We start from the raw sequence: 24434 nt of genomic DNA on the forward strand, positions 1-24434 counted from the left end.
GTCCATGAGGGTTCCCCTTTCTCCACATCCTCGCCAACACCTGTTGTTTCCTGTGTTGTTGATTTTAGCCTTTCTGATGTGTGTGAGATGGTATCTCATTGTAGTTTTGATTTGTATTTCTCTGATGATGAGTGATGTTGAGCATCTTTTCATGTGGGCCTACTACTTTTTAATAGTAAAAAGTAGAAGGTTTTTCTTTTCTTTCTTTTTAAAGATTTTATTTATTTGACAGAGACATAGAGAGGGAACAGAAGCAGGGGGAGTGGGAGAGGGAGAAGCAGGCTTTCTGCTGTGCAGGGAGCCCGAGGGGCTCGGTCCCAGGACCCTAGGATCATGACCTGAGCTGAAGGCAGACACTTAACAACTGAGCCACCCAAGGGTTTTTCTTTATTTTCACAATTGAACCAGTAGAAAATTGAATATAACAACAAGAAAAATGTAAAACCTGAGCTCTCCTGGTCTGTGCTCAACAAGATGACTAGGACTGATCTTTCTTTAAAACAAAACCAAACAAAAAACCCCTGAAAAACTGGCAAAAGGGGAGAAATGAGGAAACTGACTTAATTTCCAGATATTTTAGTTAATACACCTTTTCTCACTGTCTCTTGCTGGCTGTTCTTCGGTATTTGCCCTTGTTCGTTAAAGCCGCAGTGCTGTGCCTAATGATCTTTTGTTGAGTGTTAGAAATTGTGTATAAAAAAGTTTAGAGGTTCTGGATGATGATAATTTTCTTTTACAAAAGGTTTACTTTTTCCTTTGCTAAGAAATAGAGTAGGGGCAAGTTGCTATAATCCTGTTAAAGACTGAACTGGTTCAGGTTGGTCTATAGTTTTTGTAAGACTCAATGTACTTCTTACTGCTCCCCTCCCTTTCCTAAGTTGTAACCCTTTAAACTTTGAAGCAAGAGCTGGGTGTGTTTATTGTTATTTCTCCCTTGGTAGATCCTAAACTCTTACCTGTGTCTCTTCACAAGGCCAGTTGACGCTCCCAGTTGGAGTCAGGGGTCCATTTTTGACAATGCTTCATCTGCCTCTGGTTTGCTTTACTTTTGGGGTAGCCCTCCAAGGGTTCCCACTGAGAGCTTGGGGATATTCACTGGGGCTTTTCCCAGTGTGGGTTCTAAATTTCAGTTAATTTCACCTCAGTATTATGGGATATCTAAATATTACCCCCTTGTTTTTTTTTTTTGTTTTTTTTTTAAGATTTTATTTATTTAACAGAGAGAGACAGCCAGTGAGAGAGGGAACACAAGCAGGGGGAGTGGGAGAGGAAGAAGCAGACTCCTAGCAGAGGAGCCTGATGTGGGGCTCGATCCCAGAACGCTGGGATCACACCCTGAGCTGAAGGCAGATGCTTAACGACTGCACCACCCAGGCGCCCCTACCCCCTTGGTTTTTATTGGCTTTCTGCTTAGTTTTTTTTTTTTTTTTTTAAATCCTTGTCACTTGCAGTTCAAGGATTTATAAAAGGTTTTGATGGAACATTGCCCAAATATTAGGACAAGGTCCCTGGCCCTACCTTTCCACTAGATTCTGGCCCTTTAAAAGCCTGTTATTTTTATTTCTCTAACCTCAAGAGATTTCCAAAAAATGCTGCTGTGTGGTATTTTTGGTTTGTTTTGGTTTGCTACTTAATAGCTTTCTGTCTGTGCCCTTTGCCCAAATCCTTCTTCTCGCCCTGTGGCCAGAATTGGCTATAATAAGCTGAGGGAAAAATGGCTGCAGTATTGGCTTACCTCTCCTCTCTTCCCCTTTTTTAGGACCTTGGTTCTTTAGGTCTTGGTTGCCTTAGCAATTCTTTGATGCCTTCAAACTTTTTTTTTTTTCCTTCCTCTTGTATCAGGCTACTCTAGTAGTTCTCAGTGGAAGTGTACGTCTATGGGAAGCTACTCCATTTTAGAAATGGTTGTTACATATAACTTTAAATGTACTACATATAACTTTAAACGTAATACCTTTTAAAAATTAAAAGGACTGGTAAATGTTATTTATGTGATTAGGCATTATTTGGTAAGATGCCCTTCCTGAATAGGATTTGGGAAAGCTGGAACTTTTAAATAAAATTTAGCATAACAAGGAGAGGGGAGACAGAAGACAAGTAATGAATTGAGATGAACTAATAGCAATTTGGCTGGAAGTATGGTTTGTCTTGAGGCACTGACCTCATGGACCTGGTCATTCTTTGGATTTAAAGTGATAGAGAAAAATGTTGACTTATTTTCAGATGCTTAAAGGTTAAGATCTTAATGTTTAGAGGACAGTTAGGAATGTAGGAAGGACTTGGGAAGGGAAAGCCTTTTCTAAGTGGTTGTGACATGTTTGGAAGAACTCTGTTATGAAGTAGTTGAAGCATTGAGAATGCAAATAATGAGATTTGTGAATCATTCATTTTTTTCCCACCTAACTATTGAATGCCTATAATGTAAGGCAGTGGATATCCATAGTCAAGACTTAAGATTCCTCAAGGAACTTCTATCTAGTGGGAGAATCAGAATTTAAGTAGATGATCACAGTAGTACTTAATTCTAACTGTGGTAAGTACTACAGAATACAGTTATAGGATTTCTTGAGAGCCATTAGCACCAAAGATGTAAGAGAAATAGTGCAAGTATTAAAATATTTTATGGAATAAGTGTTTTTTTGGGACAAGTAGAAAGTACTGAGTTTTGCTTTGCATTATATGTATTGTTCTGATGTGGGAGAAAAAGGAACAGATGTCTAGCTTGGATAATAGATGAAGCCTAAAGGAAGGTTATGACTGCCTCTATCATAGCACTGATCACAATAGGAATGCTTGCCCCTTTCTTAGACTAAGATTATTATATACCAGAACTTCCATTTATGAAGTTCCTGTTGTATGCACTGACTGCTGTAGCCACTTTATATAATTCCTAGTTAATTAGCAGAATAAATTTCAAGATATATATTTTTATGTTCAGTTTTATATATAAAATGTGTATGTAGCCAAGACTGGCTGCATAACAGTCCTTAGGCATTCTGTGTGAATGATGCTGCCTGCAATTGTGCTATGGAGTAGCTCTGATATGGAGCCTTTAATAAAATTCCCTCAAATACTTGGAAATAGTTTTTATTAGTTTCACCCTCAGTGTGTGACTATCTCATCATGGATAAAATTGGCCACATGCAAAATTAACCCATCCTGAGAGAGAGTTATGAAATCTGTTGCTTAGATTTTTGAAAGATCAAAGTTTAATTATAGTGACTAGTATGCATGATTGAATTAGAATATAGCTGCTGTTACTGAATCATTTGTTTCATAGTCTTTACAAATGAGGAATGTGTTAGCAAAAGACAAGTTGTTTGCGTGGATTGTCAAAGAAGCCAGAGAATAAGATTTTGTCAGTATTTATTCAGTGCTTTCTAGAGTAAGAAAATCTATCAATTTTATTTTTGTGATTTAATTCTTAAATCAGGTCTGGTATTGTTGGCATTGGGTTTCAGACTGCCAGGGTTAACAGTGAGACTTGGATTGTGCTATCCACATGCTAGAACTGCTATCTTTTGAGGCCCTGCCTGAACAGCTGGCCAGCTTCTTAATTTAAAATATCTCTTAAAATGACACAGGCAGTAATTTGCATGACAAATTAATTTGAATGGATTGTCAGAATCTTAATGATTTGTAGACCATGTCAGTATGTCTATATTTTCCTTATACTCTACATAATATTCTTGTAGATTTATTAGCGTAATGGTAAAATCTGATAATGAAAGAAAAATCTTTTTTTTAAGGGAGTGAAGACCTTGCTGTGTTTTTAAATTACATAACTGACATATCTAATCAATTCTATAAGATGAAGCATTATAAAAAATTAGGGAAAAATACAAATATTTAGAATATGATTGAAATCTTTTTTCCCTTATTCACATACATTTTTTTTTCATAGAAATGACATTGAGAATTAATAACTGACCTTAAGTTTGATTGCTGTTGTTGTAATCTCTGTACTTTTTTCAACTTGTATAAAAACACACTAAAAACAGCTAGTTGTCTGGAAGGTAAAGAGATGATGGTAGACAGGGTGATTTTGGGTGTTAACACTGTTCACAAAGGTAAGTGATGCAAAAAGCTGTCTTGATTGGTTTCTGTTCACTTCTGCTTGTGTTGTTTTGCAGAATGGCTCATTAAAAGGATAAGAATTAGAGTCCGTGGGGTTTAATAGGATTTTCTGTTAAGAAACATTAAGATGTTAAGGACATTAAGAATGTCCTGGGGTTGAAAGTACTGAATACTTCTCGTTAGAAGTAGGTTGATCTCCATCCCACTTTACCTAGGATAATCCTAATTTATGCCTTTTATCCTGGCCTCTTTAAGTTTCAGAAGTGTCTCAATTTGGAGGAAATGCGTAGTCATCTTAGTTATAAGATACTTTATGTTTATCTTAGTAATCACATGGCCCTAGGTAATTCAGAGATTAAATCGTTCTAACAGGGGAGGTGTGATATGATGGTTTTATTCTTTTTTTAGACCACATATTTATTAATTAGAGTGAGTAGAATTCAACCGTTTGGCCTTTTAAAAATCGTCTAGGGAAAAAGCTGAGTTTTATTAAATTTGTTGTGCTGTTGAAAGATTGTAAGTATATATTAAGTTGGATTTTTAATTAAAGTACCTTATTTTGGTAATGGACTTATTAATCCATTGATGGTGATATTTTCTATAATTCTCAATGCATTTCAAAGAACTGTATACCATATTGGGAGAAATGGAGATACTTGTTAAGAGGAAATTAATTCCAGTAAGTAGACAAGAGTTTTAATTCTGGTTTATCAGCTGTGTGACCTTGGGCAAGTAATGTAACCTCTCTGAGCCACATTTTCTTTATTTTTCAAATGAAACTAATAATACTTAATAAGGGTTAAAAAGAAACACGTGTTATTTGATTCAGATAATGCCTTGTGTAAAGTAAGTATAAAGTTGAGCCACTAGTTCACCTAAAAATGTCAGACTATATATGAGTTTTACAGCTCTTAATTAGTGTTATGATTTAATTATAACCAGTAATGATAATTTTCATTGCATAATGCATAAGAACATAGATGTTAATAAGTATGATTTTCATCCTAAATTACCTTTATCGTAGAGTGCTTTTTCCTCATATATATTCAAATCACTGAATAAGTGCAAATTATCTAATAGTGAAAAAATTATGTTTTTCTAAATTGGTAATATGTTTATAGTATGTAATTTAAACAGTTTGCATTCAGTTTTTTTAAAACTTGCATATGAATCAATAAATATGAACCGGTCTGATAGCATCTTTTCCATGGTCCTGTAAATACGTAGAGCATTGATACAATGCATAGAAGTTTAAAACTTTCACATTCCTTATAAAAAAAGTTTGGGAAGCAAAAATTTACATGGAAAGAAACAGTGCGACAGTTTTGAGAGAGGTGAAGTCCTTTTGAAGATTTATTTTTTGAGAGAGAGAGAGTGCGTGTGTGTGCTTGTGCATGCATGCCCAAGTGGGGGGTGGACAGAGAGAGAGGGCAGAGAGAATCTCAAGCAGACTCTGAGCCCTTTGTGGGGCTCGATCTAACGACCCATAAGATAATGACCTGAGCTGAAACCAAGAGTTGGACGCACAACCAGCTGAGCCACCCAGGCGCCCCTAGAAAGATGAAGTCCTTTTGGGCTGCAGATAATTTAGGAAGGTTCTTCCTAAAGGAGGTGGGTATTGGGATAAGCTTGGAAGGAATGTAGAGAGCGCTAAGTTTGTAGTGATGGAAATGCGTAATTCATCTTTGGACTCTGAAGTAGATCAGTTGCTCACATAAGAGGATTAATATCGGGCCAGACTGAAAGGCCTTGACTAAGGATTGTGTTTATGGAGTGATGGGGCCTCTGACTATTTTTGAGCAAGGGGTTGATATGATTTAAAAAGTATTTAGGAAGATTGGGGCGCCTGGATGGCGCAGTTGGTTAAGCACCTGACTCTTGGTTTTGGCTCAGGTTGTGATCTCAGGGTTTTGAGATCAAGCCCTGCATGGGGCTCCTCACTCAGCAGGGAGTCAGGGACTCTCCCTCTCCCTCTTCCCCTCCCACTTACTCTCTCTCTCTCCCCCCTCCCCCAAATAAATGAATAAATCTTTAAAAAAATAAGAAGTACTTAGGAAGATTAGTTTAGTCATGAAAGGCAAAATAGATTGATGTACAGAAGATACAAGAAGTAAAGACATCAATTAGGGAGATTGTTTTTTGAAGTAGTTAATGCTTAAACCTGAGGGTGGTGGTGAAAATGGAATTGATGCTTTATTAAAACATGAAGGTCTTAGTCTGCCTTTTGATGTTATTGCTACATAAATGCATCTAGGTGTTTAAAGAAAAACTATGTAACTTAAGCTGTTGGTATTTCAAGTACTGTATTTCAAGAGAAACAAAGCAAATTTGTTTTGTCTGTACTGATACCATTCAGCTTTTAACAAGAACAGCAGAAACCTCCATGAAGCTTAAGTATTAGTATCCTTTTTCAGATGTTTTAAAAAATTTAACTCAAGTGTAGTGCCATTTTATTGTAAGCAGTAACTTATAAAGAAATGCAGCAAGTGATAAATACAAAGTCAAGTGCCAAAAATATATATTCTTTAGATTTTATATTTGTGTTTTTATATTTTCTTAGTCAATTTTAGAATACGCCTAAGTAATAACACCAAAACTTCTAAACATAAATTTTAAATGTTATTACATAACTTTTAAAAAATTTGAGCTTTTCAATGATTTTCCTCAATTTATTATTTATATGAACTTTTATTTAAATGAGCAAAACTATTTATTCCATATTGTCTAAATTGAGATACCCACCTTTGGAATAAAGCAGAACATTTGAAATAGATTTTTTTTTCAGAAAAATTGATTTTGATATTACTTGTAAGATTATATCACTCTTTTCATCTCCTTTAATAATCTCTTCCATAGACCAAACACTAAGATATTCTTTCCTGTTGTGGATAGAAATACATTGTGTTAGTAAGGGTACAAGCTAAGCTGCCATTAACAAAGAGAACCCTAAATTCTCAATGTTCCAAACAAGATAGAATTTTATTCATCTCTTATTTAACAGTTGAGAGGTAGGCAGATGGTCAAGAGTGAGTTGGTAGCTCTGTTCCACAAGGTTGTCTAAGAACCCAAGTTTCTTTTGTTTCTCAACCATCCACCCCGGCAGTGTTGTTAAGTACGTAGTTATTAGCCATATGTGGCTATTGACATTTGTATTTGTATTTAAATTAAATTAATTATTTAAATTAAATTAATGTGTGTCCATACCAGCTATATTTAAAGTTCTTCATAGCCACACGTGGCTGTTGGTACTATTTTGGACAGTGCATGTAGACACCACTTCCAGAAGGTTCTGTTGGTCAGAGCTGCTCTAAGAGTGTTGTGCTTGTCTTGTCTGCATGGTCTTTGCTGGGTCATATTGGTCTAAGTTCTAGTCTGTAGGTAGGGAAAATGAGGGGTTACGGGGAGAAGGCACAGTTTTGTTATAAATGATTCAGGAGATGCACATATCCCTACTGCTTACAGTTCATTTACCAAGATTTAGTGATATGCTGACACCCAAGGGCAGCTGGAAATGTTGTTAGCTGAGTGGAACGTACCCTACTAAAATTTGGTTTAGTTAGGGGTGCTGTGGAGGCAGGGATCCTGTTACCAAAAGGAAGGAGATGAGAATAGATAGCAGAGGACATTTTGCAATCTAGGTCAGATGTACCAAAGTGTTAATAATTACAATAAGGTTTCTTCCTTCCAGGGAGTTAGCATGGGTAAAATGTTTAATTTTAAATGATTATGCTGAGATTAACCTATAGTTATAAATTTTTTGCTACTTTATTTGAATTGCTTCTTAAAGTTCAACAAAATTAACATCATTTTGACTGCAAGGTCCTATTTTGAGCATAATACTGTTTATCTCTAAGGTATTATCTCTGTCTTAAACTTTGTGGGAAGACGATTTTTTTGTTTGTGTGATTGTGTAGAGATTAGAACTTTTGTTTATTTCGATCTTATTTTATAGAAGTTCAATAATGATTTCTAATATTTTGATGCTGAGCAGCAGTGTGAAGTATGAAAAGTACTAGGTGGTGATTCTCTCTCTCTCCATCCCTTCTTGCTTTCTGTGTGCATATTTATCATGACCGTAAACTACTTAGGGCTTATAATGAAGAGTAGCATCTTTTTTCACACCATTTCGTATCCCTGCTCTGACTTTTAGACAGACACTCTGAAATGTTCATGTTTACAACTTCCGTATTTCTGAATAATATGCCTTTTTCAATGTAACTTGATTTATCAGTTTTAGAAATTCCATACTGATTAACTATAATAAAAACGGATTCAGCTCATATGCCACCTTTTCTCTCCCTTCTTCACTATTATTCTTCTATTCTCTTTAAAATTTCTTAAACTTCCTTCATGTCCCTTCAATTAAAGATGTTCTCTCTTACGCTCAAATTAGCAATTACAAATTTTAGTGTTTCTAATCTTCCTTCCTCGTATCTTTTCCCTTCTATCTCTCAATTTTTGTCATCTTTTTAAAATTGCCGTGGTCAAATATATTTACATTAGTTTCTGTAGCTATAATTAAGTCTTTTAGCTTTTGTCTATTGCTGGATTCTAAAAATTGTAATTAGTAAGCAGTTAAATTTTTAATGACTACATAAATACTTTTCACTAAAAAACTAATGGTAGAGCAATTACAGTTTTCGTCATAGCTTTATTGTTTATAACTTAGTTTAAAATTCCTTCATCCCTTTTGGTTTCTTGTATTTTTTTTTTTAATATTTTCTTAATTTTATCTTCTATGTAAGTCATATCCTGTAGTCTACATATTCTACAGACTTTTCTTTTTTGTCCACTGTCTTCCTCCTGGAGCCTTCTTTCTTCCTCTTGTATTCTGTTTTGTCAGCCAGTGCTTTTCTAACCGCTTTTCATTTTTATAATGTCTGTTGGAAATTTCTTTTGTTGACGTTTATTCTTGTTCTTTTTGCTAACTATGGGTTTATTTATGACTTTTAAAAATTGCTTTGTTTTTGTTTTGGTGATCAGAGGATATAAATGCATGGGCTCATCTCATCGTCTTGAATCTGAACTGTTGATGTTTTCGGAGTCGGATGCCTGTATATCTGAACCGTAGACTCCTATCGATGACACGTGTGATAAAGTGTCATGTTCTAAATTTTGGCAAGAGTGGGGGGAGAAGGATTTGAGATGTTTACAGATACAGCTATAAGAAAATAATGGTTATATATATAAAGTCATTGGTAATGTAAATATTTTTCTCTAGAATAATTTTACTTTCATTTGTTTTTGAAGATTCTAGACTTTTCATGGTTTCTGATACAAATTTCTTCTGTTGATATTGTTTTGTTTTACTTTTGATTCTACTATTGAAGATATATATCTTCTTCAGATTTAGATCTGTTTTTCATTACAAGCAGCGTTCCACAGCTATTGCCCAGCATTTCTTGAAATTGACCCATTTTACCATTATATCTGGCCAGTGACTAAATGGCATATAGTGATGTTAAAAGAAATGTTTCCTAGGTTAGGAGGCTAATGTTAGTTCTGAACTCTAATGGGTCTCACCATCAGTCTGGGTGATAAGTTGTGCAATACTCTTAGGCCACTTTTTATCTTTACAAGAGAATAGTATTGTAAAAATGTCAAAAAATATCCACATGCCCAGTTCACTAGTAAATATACTGCTAAATTTGAACCTTTTTGGCAGTAGCTTATGCTACTCAAGGGACCATATTTTTACAGAATGATATATTTCAAAGGGTATTGGTTTCCGTTGTAGAAAATTCATGCATTTAGAGCAACTTAAAGCCAAAAACAATTGTGCTGTGCTATAGGTTTCAAATATTAGTCATTTTGAATACACGTCCAGGTTAAATGTCAGAAGTTATATAGTGCATGGAAAGAAAATTTATTGTTAGCAGATTAGACTGTACCTGTGCTTATATAACATTTTCCTTAGAGGGTCAGTTGAGTATATGAACTAATATCAGCCAGATTTTTGTACACTAACATTATTGATAATAAAGGAGAAGTTCATTGAGGAGAAAAACAAATAAAGGAAGCACAGAAGTCTCATACTGTATGAAACTACAGAAATGGATCAAAGAGTTTGACAGGAAGTTTAATGTGTACATAAGTAGAGGCTGACAGCAACATGCTGTGTGTGCCAAAGGTTCCAGTGATGGAAAACCGAAACATAGTGCTCACTGACCACAGCATGAGCCTTGACACACATTGTAAATAATCCGGGCATCTATGACTGCATTAAGCACCAGGCTGCTGTATTAACGGCAGTAAATCTATAGCTGCATAAAGGGCTGGCATGCAGAAATTCCTCTGATTAATTTTTGTAATGGATTCATAGGAATACAGCAAATATTTTCATCTTGAATGCTACCATCCTGCAACTTCCCCTCCCCCCACCTTTGCCGTCCCTCGTATGATCATTTTTTATTTCCTTCTATTCACCAGACTTGTATATGTGGATACTTGTCTCAGTACCATCAAGTTAAAAGCTGAAGATGCTTCTGGTAGAAAGCATCTAATTACTCTCAAGTTGAAGGCAAAGGTATGTGCTTCATTAAACTGTTATTGTGGTCAGGAAATACTTTGTGAAATGAACTCTGAATGTTTTCAATGTAGGAAGTGCTAGTGGCTTCTAAAAAGATACCTGGTACTTTAAAAAATTTATTTTGGAAAGCTCAAAAACTTTACCCACTAGGTTTCCAAAAGCCTAGACGTAATTTTGTGTCGCTCTTTTACTGCAGATTTGCTCAAAATATAGACTTCATAATAAATATTACAAATAAGATTTGGTGGTCTCAAAGTACCTTGACGTCATTTTTGTAACCTTGTACAAAGAAAAAATTTGAAAGTTTCCGCTCTCCCAAGTAAAGTTTCACTTAAGTCTCTTGTCTTCAGCTCTTGCTATGAATTACATTTGTAGTTCTTGCTTCTGAGCACCAGCCCACTCTTCCAAACACATCCATATGTGTACCTTTTTATTCCTTGTTTTGGCTGAAATTTTGCTTCTGTATTTGAAGAATTTGCAAAGGTTATGCCTCCATTTATAGACTCTTTACAGGCTTGTGATCTATAATTACTAATTTTATTGGCACAAAACATAGCTGTTTTGTTTTTATGTTTTAGTTCTAGATTGTGAATTTTGAGAAATAAGTAGAGGAAGCAAGTTCAGCATATTAATTTATTTAGTAGTCACTAGGGACACATCAGAATTTGAGAAAACCAGGACATTTAACTTTTTTTTTTATTGTTCCTGGTAGTCATCAATCAACTCTGTTTCAGAAGATCGTAGTGATGAAAAGATCAATTGTGTTTGGCATTTAAGCTTTCCATGAGAGAAAATTAATATATAAACCTGAACTGGGTGACACAGAAAAGTTGATATCCTAGTGCCTGTTTATCAGACAAGTTGAGAAATGACTCATTCTCTTCTCTTCTCACACACGCAATATTCAGGTATAATTTCATGAATGAATCATGTGTGATAAGTGTTGAAAATATTAGTGGGATAGAAATCTTATTTGTAAAAGAAGTTACATGGATATTTTTGTCAACATGAAAAAAATTTTATTTTTTAATTTTTAAAGGTGTGCTTTTTTTTTTTTTTAAAGATCAGGGAGAAATCTTTTATTTCCTTTATAAAGATCACAAAGGTGTTCTGTCAGTTACTTCAAAGTTTTAATTGTTTGTACTTTGTACATTGATAAAAATTTCTTTGCTGTTGTGAAAACCAAAATGAAAAATTCTAAATGCATCTTGTCCTGACTGGGTGGTGGTGGTGGGTTTTTTAATAGTCTTATTTTTTAGGGTTTACTTCTACTAAGGAGATTCTCTGTCTAGAACTATATCTAGAAGAGTTTATGAATTCCGGTTAATGACATTAGTAGTAGTATCAAGAGGAGGGATGTAGCCCCTCGTATGGCCCATCCTCTTTGCTTTTTCTTATACCTTTTCAGGGTAGATAAGGTGACACTTAATATTTGTGTGAAGAATGTTTTCAAGTTTTTGCAGCATCAATAGCTGTGAAGCACTATTATGGATTCCGTGGCAAAAGAGAAGAGGAAGCTTTATTTAAATTCGGAAGGAATTAAGAAAAAAAAACTGTATAAAAAAATGGAAACAAATGAATCTTACGTTGGTATGATTTATTAGAGTCTTTAATTGTCCATTTAGTTCAGTTTTCATCGACCAAAGTTGTATTTTCGTTGTGGTAATTTCTTTCTTTAGGAATATTTGTGTCTGGGATTGTCAGTTATAAACAGTGATAGCTGAAGCTATATGTTAAGAGTATATAGTGCAAAATCACAATTCAAACTAAATTTTAAAGGTCAAGCTGATTTTTTTTTTAAACCTTAATGCAGGCTTATTTTTATAAAAATACAAACCTTCTTTTGCTTGATATTTTTTGGTATATAGTAAAGGAACACATTTCATTTCATTTCCTTGAATACCTGTTCTTCCAATTCTGCCATTCTCCCTCACTGTCTCCAACCCTCAAAGAAAACAGTACCAATTTTAATTAAACAATCTTTATTAAAAGTGAATATATAAGTAAAAAAATATATCTGATAAGGGAAATAGCTGAATTTTGTCATTTTTATAAGATGTATTTCTATGCAATATTTACAGTACATGCTGAACTTTGGGATGGAACTCTTATCTTTTCTTTACAAAAAAAGTAGACCAGGGCTTCTTCAGTTTTGGCTAAGATCAGAACTACTTGAAAAATGCAGATGTGTTTCAGAGGCTGGGCACTCTGTGTCTGCTGGCCATTTTTGTAATTTGCTACAGTTTGTGTTTACTTCAAGGAAGCCATACTGCTTAGATGGTCCAATCACAGAAGATACTGGGTTAAAGTTTTCCCTAGAACAATATGCTGTAGAATATAAAAAATACCATATAGGACAAAAATATTTACTTAATATTATATGATAATTGTATTCTTTTATAGTTATTGATTTGATGGGTTCTTTCAGGTGAGAGTTGAAAAACTACGTGTTAATTAAAAATAAGGATTACTTATTTATCAATTAATATTCCTTTATGTGGAGCTTTCATTGTCACTTAGACTGCTAAAGTAAAACTTGGCAATTAGTCTCTGGTTTTTATATACCTATACAACTTACTATTGAAAACTACCTGAATTTTCATAGTTATTTGCAATATTGCATTTAGTTATCTATTTTGTAGTTTTACAATCCAAACGATTCTGAAAGATCTAGGATGCTACTTCATAATTCATGTCAAATCATTCAGAAGTATGTGAGTTTGTTTTTTAGGTTCCATACAGTTATGTAAAGTTTATTGTATAAACAAGATTGATCTTGAGTGTGAATATAATCAACATATATATTTGCATTTAACTCAATAGATATACAGTAAAGCCACCTATATGGATCAGTCTGATTTATTGTATACATACTTGTATATCTGTATAATTACACATAAAAATATATTTGAAGATGTCCTCATCTCAGAAATTATGTGAATCTTATATATGGGATCATATGAAATTTATGATAATCTGCTTGTTTGTTTAACTATTTGTAGGTCTCTTTATCAGTATATATGTACTATTCACTATATTGAGCCCTATTTGAATGTAGGAGATCATATTTTCTTTTAGAATCATGTGCTGTATGTGCTAAATGACTCCCACAGTCGCAGGTATTTGACTTTGTTCATCTACTCTAAATACAGTAAACATCTTATTCATACTCTTACCTAGATTGACGATTTAAGTTGATATTGTTCATTGTTAACATGAGTAGGAGATTAAAAAAAAAAAACAAACCTCGAAGTAAAGTAAACATTCCATTTTTGACCATGGAGGTTTCAAGTGTGCATTATAATTTTTACAGAATCTTCACATGTTTGAGGGAAAAGAGACTTGATAACACTTTTAATTGAGTTCCATCAATTTTACATATCAAACAGCCTGTGAAGCTAAATGACTTGTCCAAGATCACACAAGTTAGCAGAACTGGAAACCAGAGAAAGTTAAGGTCTCTCTCTGCACTTATTTTGAGATAATCACATGACTTGTAAAGTGACATACAGATCGTTTTTGGAGTGATTATAGCAGTTATACTCTGAAGTACATCATCTGATATTTTGAATTATGATAGAGCTCCCTAAATCTCAGCTTGACCTTTTTCTTTATTCTTTTTCTCCAAATTAGAACATTATTATATTTTTATATGATTCCCTGTATATTTGCCTTAGTGTTACCAGTTCTGCGTAGCCAGATAAACAGCAGTCAGGGTATAGGTTGATAAGTTTCTTTTTAGCGAACCACTTAGTATAACTAAATGTTAATTCTTTTCAAAACATTGACTTCAGATGGGCTGATGTTTGCTAAACACTATAGCGATAATTTTTGGAACCCATTTGCTTTTTCAGTGAAGTAGTGAAAAATAAGATGCTGAAGAAAGTAAAAGTCTAAAACTTATTTTAAACATTTTGTCAAATGGGAGCTAGGAGTTTTCCCAAAATTAATTTTCTTTTAGTAAATTTTGCTTTTTATTTATTTTTATTTATTTATTTTTTAAAGATTTTATTTATTTATTCGACAGAGATAGAGACAGCCAGCTAGAGAGGGAACACAAGCAGGGGGAGCGGGAGAGGAAGAAGCAGGCTCATAGCGGAGGAGCCTGATGTGGGGCTCGATCCCATAACGCTGGGATCACGCCCTGAGCTGAAGGCAGACACTTTAACCGCTGTGCCACCCAGGCACCCCTAAATTTTGCTTTTTAATGCAAAGAAATGAGTATTCTTTAATTACGTGTGACTTTCAAGAATCCAGAATTGGATTTTACAGAAGTCATGTAGTACAATTCTCTAATAACAAAATTGACTCTAAGAAAAACTGCCTTTTGTCTTTCTTGACTTAGACACCTAATTTGTCCTTAATGGCTATCACTTTTTGTATGAAGCTATTGAATTCATTTTCTTTTTATCGACCATGAAAAGGTTTTTCTTAAAACTATTTTATTTTCCCTTAATAACCAGAAGGCCTTTCATTGTTTCTTTTTATTTATTATGTTCTTGCTAAGAGTAGTTGCTTTATTGTGGAAAATACTTCTTTTAATTGATTATACTTTTTTGTACACTTCTTGGTTCTTTGAACAGTACTGCCTTTTAAAATAGTGACTGAGATGGAGATTAAGTTTTAGGTTGAAGGGAAATTAAATATCAACCAGTTTGATCTCTCATTTTAAAGAAACTGAGATCCTGTGTGGTTCACCCCTCAATTTACAATTAGCAGCTGACCTGACACGGACTTAATTAATTCATTGTTCTTGACTCAAAACCTATTGCTTTGGCACCCCAAATCACCAAACTTTGTACCTCCTGAGCATAAGCTGACTATTAATCAGCTCTTGACATTTTCATTAATAGTAGAATCAAAATATTTCTATATAACACATTTGCATTTATAATAAAACTTTTCCTATTCAGTTTTTCTAAAATACTTCATGTGAAATTGTCACAAAGAAGCAAAAATGACCTAATTTTATGCTTTTTTGTAGTACCCTGCAGAATCACCAGATTGTTTTGTGGATTTTCCTGTTTCATTTTCTGTTTCTTGGACACCACAGGTAAGTTCTTAAATTTATTTTAAGTAGCTAAAAAGTATATTCTGTTACAAGAATAGGGTATAGGATGTAGCCAATATGGCCATTATAGGTTATAAAGTGATTTTGTTATCGTTGTTGTTGTTGTTATAAGCATTTATTTATAAACAGAACTTTCAGAGTGCTTTTTTTTTTTTTTTCATATTTCCCTGTGGTTAATCCCACATAAACACACCATCCGGTCTTTAGATGTTTATGCCTCGTAATAGATAAATATGAAGAAGGACTATTGATAGAAATTTTCCTTTGAATTTAAATCATAAAGAACTCTATAAAGCAGTGATTAGTAAGTGGAAAGTTGGGTGAATTTTTCAGATTGCTAAAACTGTTAATATTGATGGCGTAATATCAGAGAATCTTTTTCAGAGAAAAATGAGTTATGGCTGAAAATACAAATCATTTCCACTTAGTTTTTATTGTTTTAAAGTGGTTGTCCATAATTCATCTTTCAGCATGGACTATATTTTTATATGGGCTTTGGGACATTTGTACTTGTGGAAAGACTATAGGAGATTCTTTCTCCTGCTTCTGTCAGTTTAATTATTCAAAAAGTTGATTCTAACAAGATGAAATTAGAAGTACACTGTAAATGGTAACATTATGTAGATGTAAGGTTATCAATAGTACCAACATTGACATTACATGTGTGTATTTTTTAAGGATCTGACACAGTGGTGGTTAGATTCAGAGAACAACCTAATGACGACAGGCATGGTCCTTCTTTCACCAAGTAAATTGTGGCAGTTGGTAGCAAATGGAGAGAACGTTTCTGTTCTATTCTCTCGAGGCTACCCGTATTTTTGTCATGAAATTTTGATGGGGTCAAGTGAAGATTTATGCCTAATCTTTTTAAGTATATACATACAGTAATTGTATATGAAGGTAGTTTTTAAAAATAAACCTAAGTATGTATATAATAGGATTTAAATAGTGTTGTGTAGATTCAAATGTCATTTTAATTATGCATATATATTAAAAATTATTTTTCATATTTTTTTTCTTTAAAAACAACAGTCTCCCTCCTTTCAATGGAAACTGAGAAAACACAGCAAAATAAAGGAGAGGAAAAACCCTGTAATTTCCTTTTGGTATTCTGATATAGGTTATAAATACCTAAGAAACACTGTGTTCATTTTTTTTTTTTTTTAAAGAAACTTCTTTTTTAAATATACATTTTCTATTTGGCTTTTACTCTTTTTAAAATAGACATATTTCTCTTTTTTAAATATAAATTTCCTATTTGGCTCTGTAAACTTTGTTTTATGTGAGATTATGAGATAACACTGTACCTGGATTGTATTATTCCTTCCAGATATGCTGTCTCTAGATTATATTTTAATATGTGCCAAAATCCCAAGTCTAAGACTATATTTTTGATGAATTTCTAATGTCTTTAATGTAGATAACCGTACAAGTTTTTCCCGGTCTTAAATCTGGGAAAAAGTTTGCATCTCCACAAAAAGAGTGTTTAGCACTTACCTTATTCTGTCATTTAGCAAAATTATTTTGATTTCAACACACTGGAAAATCTTTGAGGGTAATTTCTTTCAAATTTTCTACCCCTATTTAACACCAGCTCAATGCTTTGCACATTTAAGCATGGAATGACTTTTAGATTTAGTTAGGTCATACAGCAAGTTTTCTGTTTTGTGCTAGCTCCAAGAAAACAGAACTAATTAGTAATAACTGGAATGTTATAATTTTTTTAAATTAAAGAATGTACTAAGATTCTTAGTAAAGCACAGATAAAAATTTGGATACCTCTTTATCCACAACTCAGATTTGACAGATGTTAATTTTTTGTGGCATTCATTTCATTTCTAGTTCTTATTTCTGTCTCTCTGTTAGGAATAAAATGTTCCAGGAACAGCTAAGACTTCATTCCTCTTTTCCTTTTCTTTCCTTCTCTCCCTTCCTGGAGGTAACCACCTCCCTGAAATTGATGCATGTGCTATCCATGCATATTTTTTGCTACATTTGTTCATGCCATATTCTATAGTATTGGCTGTCTGAATTTTTTATACAGCATTGTTTCTGAGATTTACCCATGATCTTTGCATGTTTAGTACATTCAATGCTTTATATAGTTCCATTATATAAATCCACCAGTTAATTTATTCATTGCCTTACTGATAAGGTTGTTCACAATTTCTTAAGTTGTGCTCTAGTGAACATCTTTACGTTTCCTTGTACACATATGAGACTCTTAGTATGGCTTATGCCTAGAGAAAATGTTGGATTGAGGGGAATGTATCTCTTTGAGATTACTAAATATTGCCAAATCGCCTTCTCAGATTGGTTGTATAAGTTTATACCCCTACCCAGCAATGTATGTAACATCTACTTCTCCAGATATTTTCTAGGTCTTAGCCTGACCTTAATTCTTAACAAGAATCGAAATCATTATTATTGTGTTTTTAATCTTTGCTTATTTAAAATTTTTTCTTTTATTATAAGCATTCCTTTTTAATTTGGGTACCAGTTGTTGGTTATATGGGATGTATCTTCTCTCTGTGGCATACTTTTTACCTTTGTATGTAATCTGTTTTGTCAGTCAGAAGTTTAACTTTCAGTGTTGTCCCATTTGTCAGTCTCATCCTTGTGATTTCTGCTTTTTGTGTCTTGAATGGGAAAATCTTTCATATCTTGTTCTGAAAAGATAGTTTTCTATCATTCTAAAAGTTAATTTTTTTTTCATATTTAAGTAGGAGATAGGAATCTTATTTACACTTGCTTATTTTATATATGCTCATAGAATTTGGATGTGTCTTCATTTGTTTAGATCTGGGGGTGATTTTCAGTTTTTCTTTTGTTTTTGCTATTAAAATTCAGAAATTTTTCAAAATATATTATTTACTTATTATTTTAGAGTCTAGCAGTACATCATCAGCATTTTGGTGATACCGCCAGTGGTATGAGCTCTTGAGTGTTGGCAATATTAGTTTATGTTTTAAAAGTAAGCAATATCAGACTACTTTGCCGTGTATGATCTTTTTTCATTGATTTGTTGGAAATAATTCTGCTTGTGAGAGTTATTTTTTCTTAACAATTTTTAAACAGTCGTGGTTCTTAAGCAAAATAAATGTAGCCTAACAGCAACCTTATATTTAAGAGATTGTACATAGGTTCCAGATAATTGATTAAAAAAAATAATCCTTATCTGTTTTTGTTTTGTACATTTCCTCTTTGGATTCAGTGTTTCTGGACTTTAAACTTGGAAGATCTTTATTTTCCTTTCTTTTTGTGAAATAATAGGCATGGCTTTGTGGCATCCATATTAAAAATGGGTAATTTTCCTTATGGTCCCTGTCTTCCTGCTGGGTTGATAATGTTTTGATGTATTTTTCTTTTGCTCTGATGAGAGGTCTGCTGCTGCTGCTCTGACATATTCATTTGGATGAATAATTATAACTTGCACAATGTCAAGCTGAAGATGGTAGGGTTTTGTGCGTCATGACAAGCCTAGTAGCCAGTGCAGGTGTCTCACAGCATGATCAGCAACAGCCAGTGTATTCTGGCTCAGAGGAGACATTTAGAGTAGTAAGAAATCAGCACCAAGGGCAAGGCTGCTGCTACTACTGCTGCCGTGATCTGTGCCAAAGAAACACAAAGTGCTTCTCAAAGACAAGTGATGCATACCTCTTTTCAGATATTTATTTTGCTTACCCAATAAATTTTCTTTTATAGATTTAGCATAGAATATAAGAGCATCTCATTTTTATCTTAGTCTACTTTGTAGCATCACAGATGCTCTGTATCTTTAACAACCTGCTACCTTTTGGACTTTTACATGCAGGTCGTATATGTGAATTTTGTTGACTAATGATACCATAGAATGCTCTAATGTAAGATTTTAAGTGCACTGATGTTGGGGTCTGTAAGAGCAAAATTCGTTTTCTCTAGGTCACTGACCAACACAAAGTAAGTGTTAATCGGGGTGCCTGGGTGGTGTGCTGTGGTTAAGTGTCCGACTCTTGGCTTTGGCTCGGGTCATCATCTCAGGGTCTTGGGATTGAGCCCCATGTCGGTCTCTGGGCTTAGCTCGGAGTCTGCTTAAGATTCGTACTCTGTCTCCCTCTGCCTCTCCCTCCTCGCCGGCATGTGTGCATGCATGCACTCTCTCTCTCAAATAAATAAATAAATAAATAAATAAATAAATAAATAAATAAATAAAAAATAAAAAAAAAAAGATCAACAGAGAGGAGAAATGAGGAAATACCAATTTCTGATGGCATTGTTGAGACCCTGGATCAATTTCCTGGAATTTTCAGTAGCCCAATGCAGTAGTGTCTCTATAGTTGTCTCTCTCTCTCTCTCTCTCTATATATATATATATATATATAATTCTTTTTATCATGATAATCTCATATTCTAGAATAATGCCATGAATGCAAGAATAGCAAAACTAATGATGAAGCCTCTGGCTGATAAGCTGATGGTGAATGAAGAATTTGTAATGAAAGGAAACAGTCCTATTACATAGCAGGGAGCATGATCCATTAGTTAGAGCAGCAGACTAGCAGTTGGGTATCTTAGGTTCTGTTTACAGTTCAGTCATTGACTTAATTGTATAATTTCAAACAAGTCATGTGACTGGCCTTTGCCTCAGTTCACATGTATATGGAAATAATGAACTTTTTCTTTTTCACAGAGATGTTAAGAAAAATAAATTTGATTTAAAATAAACAGTGTCAGGGGAAGAACCCTCAAAATCCACTCTAAGGATCCTGTGGAACTTCTCCTTTTCTGACTTACTGCTAGATTATCTTTCCATTTTTCTCTTTGCTGTCTTTGTTGGAGAACTCCTAATACTGGATTTTTGTTCACTCTTAAATTGGCTAAGTAAATACGCTTTTGCCTTCTTGGCAGTTTTATTGTTGCCCTAGTGGTATGTTTAAAAAGACATCAAAAGGACCAAAAGAAAGAAATTTAATTCATTATTGAGATCATGCGATACGATAGAAGTATCAGTGTGATCTATTGGACTCAGTAACCTATTAAACACCTTTTTTTTTTCTTTTTCAATAACATATTTTAAAAGTACCCTGCACTAAGAAAAAAAAAAGAAACTTTATATCAAAAACCAGGGATGTACTGTATGGTGACTAACATAATATAATAAAAAAAATTAAAAAAAAAAGAAAATACAAATGAGCAAAATTAAGAAAATATAAAATCACCTTTAATGCCTTCATTTAGAATGGTGTTTTCACTGGATAATAGCTTTGAAACTAGGCTTGTCACTTAAAATATTTCAGTTTTTAAAACATCATTGATAATGTGCATTTATTCCAGGTATTCCTTAGAATCATTTAGTTTTTAGTTATAATTAGGTTTATATTTATCCATCAAGTTAAGAACTTTTGTGTTCATAATCTAGGAACTGGTTATGTCTACATTTATTTAGGTCCCTCAGTTAAGTAGCAGTGGTTTCTTAATCTAGATTTTGCATATTTTTATTGAGTTGATTCCTAACTATTTTAAAATTTTTTCTTGCTACTGTGAATGCTTTGTTAAAAAAAATCATATTTTCTAGTTTACCGTGAGAATACAGGCAAGCTATATTCTTTTTCTTTTGAAAGTTTTAACTTTTATTAAAGTTACATAAGAACATAGTTTAAAGAGTTAGGTTACAGGGTTTTTTGTTGGTGCTGTTTACTTTTTAGACCAAAGAGCGTTTCCTAGCCTCCTTCCCACCTTTTCTCCTTCTGCTGGCAGGGTCCACGACTTTTGATTGTCCGCTGATCCTTTTGGTGCTGTAATATTATTTATATTATTGCATGTTCTTGTAATTATACTGCCTTTTGTTTGCTTGGTTTAGGCATTATGTGTTAACTTCCCCTATAGATGGGTTTGCTGTTTCTTCTACCTGCTCCCACATGTATACACATGTATACTTCCTATCTTCCTGTTTTTCCCAAATAATTATCTTTTATTTTTATTTAATTTTTAATTTTTTTATACAGAATGCTTCAAATTTGCTTGTCATCCTTGCGCATGGGCCATGCTAATCTTCTCTGTCTTGTTCCAATTTTAGTATATGTGCTGCTGCTGAAGCAAGCACCCAAATAGTTATCTTTTAATTTTGGTTATATCAATACTCTGTTCACATTATGAACGTGTATATGCTATGCAGAGATAAGCCATGTGGTTAACTATTATTTTTCCTTTGTTACCTGGCTTTTGTTATTCCTAGAGTTAACAGTTATCTTACTTTTTTCATTTCTGTAGTTTTCTCTATACTTAAAACTCATTCAACCCCCAGTTTTCCATCACTTGTCTGTATCTCTTCTTAGCCATCTGTCTTAGGTTTCTTTGGCTTTATTTCTGGGGAATTTCATTAAGATTTACCTAATAACCTCCGTGTTTAATTTTGTTTTTACTTTTATTATGTTAATTTCTAAGAGTTTACTTCATAGGTGTATATTCTTTTTTTCCCCAGAGATATTATTTTTCCCCTCTAAGTACTTGAGTTGCTCTTTTTTCTCTGCTTATAATCTTTGGTCATCTGCTCATGATTAAAAGTCGGATGTAAAAAGCTGTTTGGAAAAAAGTAAATAAGCTGTTTGGAAGCTCTGAGTGCATGGCTGGGGCTTGTCAACTGTGACCTTTATTGTAGAGGCATCTGACTAGATCTCGTATTGAGGAATGCCAAATGTCAATACCTGTAGGTCTTTTTGAATGACTGGTTGGTCAGACTTCTCGGAGAAGACTCTTCCAGCATTCTGTTTCTGAGCAAGCAGAAAACATTCCTGTGAGGTATAAGTTGACCAAGGCTGGTGGACAGGAAACCATAGCCTGACTTGGTAAGCACTTATCTGATGCCATCTTCTTACTGATAGGGCTGAACATCGTGTGGCTGTTGAAGAGATGCTTACAGGGTAAACCTCCATTATCACAGAGCAGGTAATGAGGGTGGATTTGGAGTGAAGAGGCAAAAATGATATCCTAGTTAATCACTGTTTTTTTCAGACTTTTTAATTTTGGCCACTCTTAACTTGTGTATAGTGGTCATTTTTTTCCCTTCAGTTTTGATTGTTGCTGATGTATATAAATCTGTTTTTTAAAATGATTTTCTATCTAGTAACCTTGTTAAACTCTTTATCTAATAATTTATCAGTAAATTTGTTTGGATTTTTCTGTGAACATAATGATATCATTTGTAATGACAGTTTCATTTCCTCCATTCCCATCTTTATACCTTTTCTCCCCCCCCTTATTGCTCTGGCTAGGCTTTCTAATACAATGTGAAATATAAATGGTAAACACGAACATCCTTGTCTTGTTCCAGATCTCAAAAAAACCAAAACCAAAAACAAAAATACCCCACAAACTTTAAAGTTTTTGTTATTAGGTAGATTTTTGTCTGTGTATTTCTTGTACTAAAATCCTTTAACAATTTTTAATGGAATTTATTTCTGTTTCTAGTTTGCTAAGAGTTTTGTGTGAATGCAAGTTGAATTTTGTCAAATATATTCTTTCTATATATTAAGATAATCAAATTGTTTCTCCTTTAATCTGTTAATATGGTAAATTGATTGTTTGATTTCCTAATGTTAAGCCAGTCCTCTGTTCTTGAAATACACTTAGGGTAACGGTGCATTTTATATTTATCTATTGCTCACACACAAGTGATCTCCAGTGTATATTGTTTATTGCCAGATTGCATTTCTTAATTTTTTTAGGCATTTGCACCTATGCTTATATGAGCAATCCCTTAGTTTTTCTGCTTCCAAAATTTTGTTCTTGTTGCCTCTCCAGTTCTCCTTGTTTTTTGTGAGATTATACCTTAAAGGAAAAACAGGAACAACATAGTTTTAGTGAGTTTTGGGGAGGGACTGAAATTAGATGTGTGTATTTAACCCACCTTCCCTACCTAATAGCTTTTACCCTCTTTTTATAGAATATTAAGTATGTAGTTACTACTTTGTTTGAATTCTGATGTATAAACTAGTTATGAACAAGGAATGTTAAAATTTTTTCATTGCTTTCACCAGTGAGCTGCTAAAGAGAAATATTGAAATTTCTAAATAAGTATGCTAAATATGAATGGGGTCCACATTTCCAACTATAGGCAAGCGACAAAAGGAATAAATCCTCTTATTTTCCCACCCATTTGTGTAATAGGGAGGGGATTAGTGTGGAACGTTTGGGTTTCTTTGGACCTTCATAGAACTTAGGTAAGATAAATAAGAAGAACTAACTTAAAAGTCTACTAGGGAAGTTCTATCCTATTTTTAGTGCTTTATTAGATGAAATTATATATCTGTCATGGTCAAGTCTTTAATAGATACCTTGAAAAAGTACATAAACAGAAAAGCAGGGAGTGACATTTTTTCAGTAGGAAACAATTTAAATGTAACATGCCTTCATTATCCACTATATGTGGAGCACTGAGCTGGATTCTGAGGATGTTAAAGTGAATTAGGTTCTAATACCTAGGATAGGCTGTCAGGATTAGCTTGTGGTCTGATGAGGAAAGTGGTATTTAAAAATTTCAGTAAAATGTGTTGAATGTTATGATGAGCCATTTTGATAAGGTGGAGTAGAAGCACATAATCTAACCTGATGTGGTCAAGCAAGTTTTCTGGATAAGATGTTAGTGTGTCCTGAGAAATGAGAAGTTAGGCTTGGGAGGAGAGATGGTACTTCAGGGGCGAACTGCATTAGCCAAAGAACAAAGACATGAAATTATAGAAAATAATGCATGAATTACACAGCATTTGGTACTTTATGGTC

General features: G+C 33.7%; 1 protein-coding gene and 1 non-coding gene across 4 annotated transcripts in view; one reads left to right on the top strand and one right to left on the bottom strand.

Moving 5' to 3' along the window:
* Positions 1–24434, top strand: part of FANCL (FA complementation group L) — a 90758-nt gene that overhangs the window by 29447 nt on the left and 36877 nt on the right. For all 3 annotated transcript variants that reach the window (XR_005832981.1, XM_040623458.1, XM_008699886.2), the window contains exons 6-7: positions 10507–10603; positions 15591–15659. Coding sequence is in view for 2 of the 3 variants with exons in the window: in XM_040623458.1 (XP_040479392.1) it covers positions 10507–10603; positions 15591–15659 (166 nt within the window). In the remaining variant the exon portion in view is untranslated. The remainder of the gene's footprint in view (positions 1–10506; positions 10604–15590; positions 15660–24434) is intronic.
* On the bottom strand, positions 21652–21759 carry LOC121101127. Its single transcript, XR_005833073.1, has one exon. It is a non-coding gene; the product is annotated as a U6 spliceosomal RNA (small nuclear RNA).

Source organism: Ursus maritimus, unplaced genomic scaffold, assembly GCF_017311325.1.
Source record: "Ursus maritimus isolate PB19 unplaced genomic scaffold, ASM1731132v1 scaffold_6, whole genome shotgun sequence".
Classification (NCBI taxonomy): domain Eukaryota; kingdom Metazoa; phylum Chordata; class Mammalia; order Carnivora; family Ursidae; genus Ursus; species Ursus maritimus.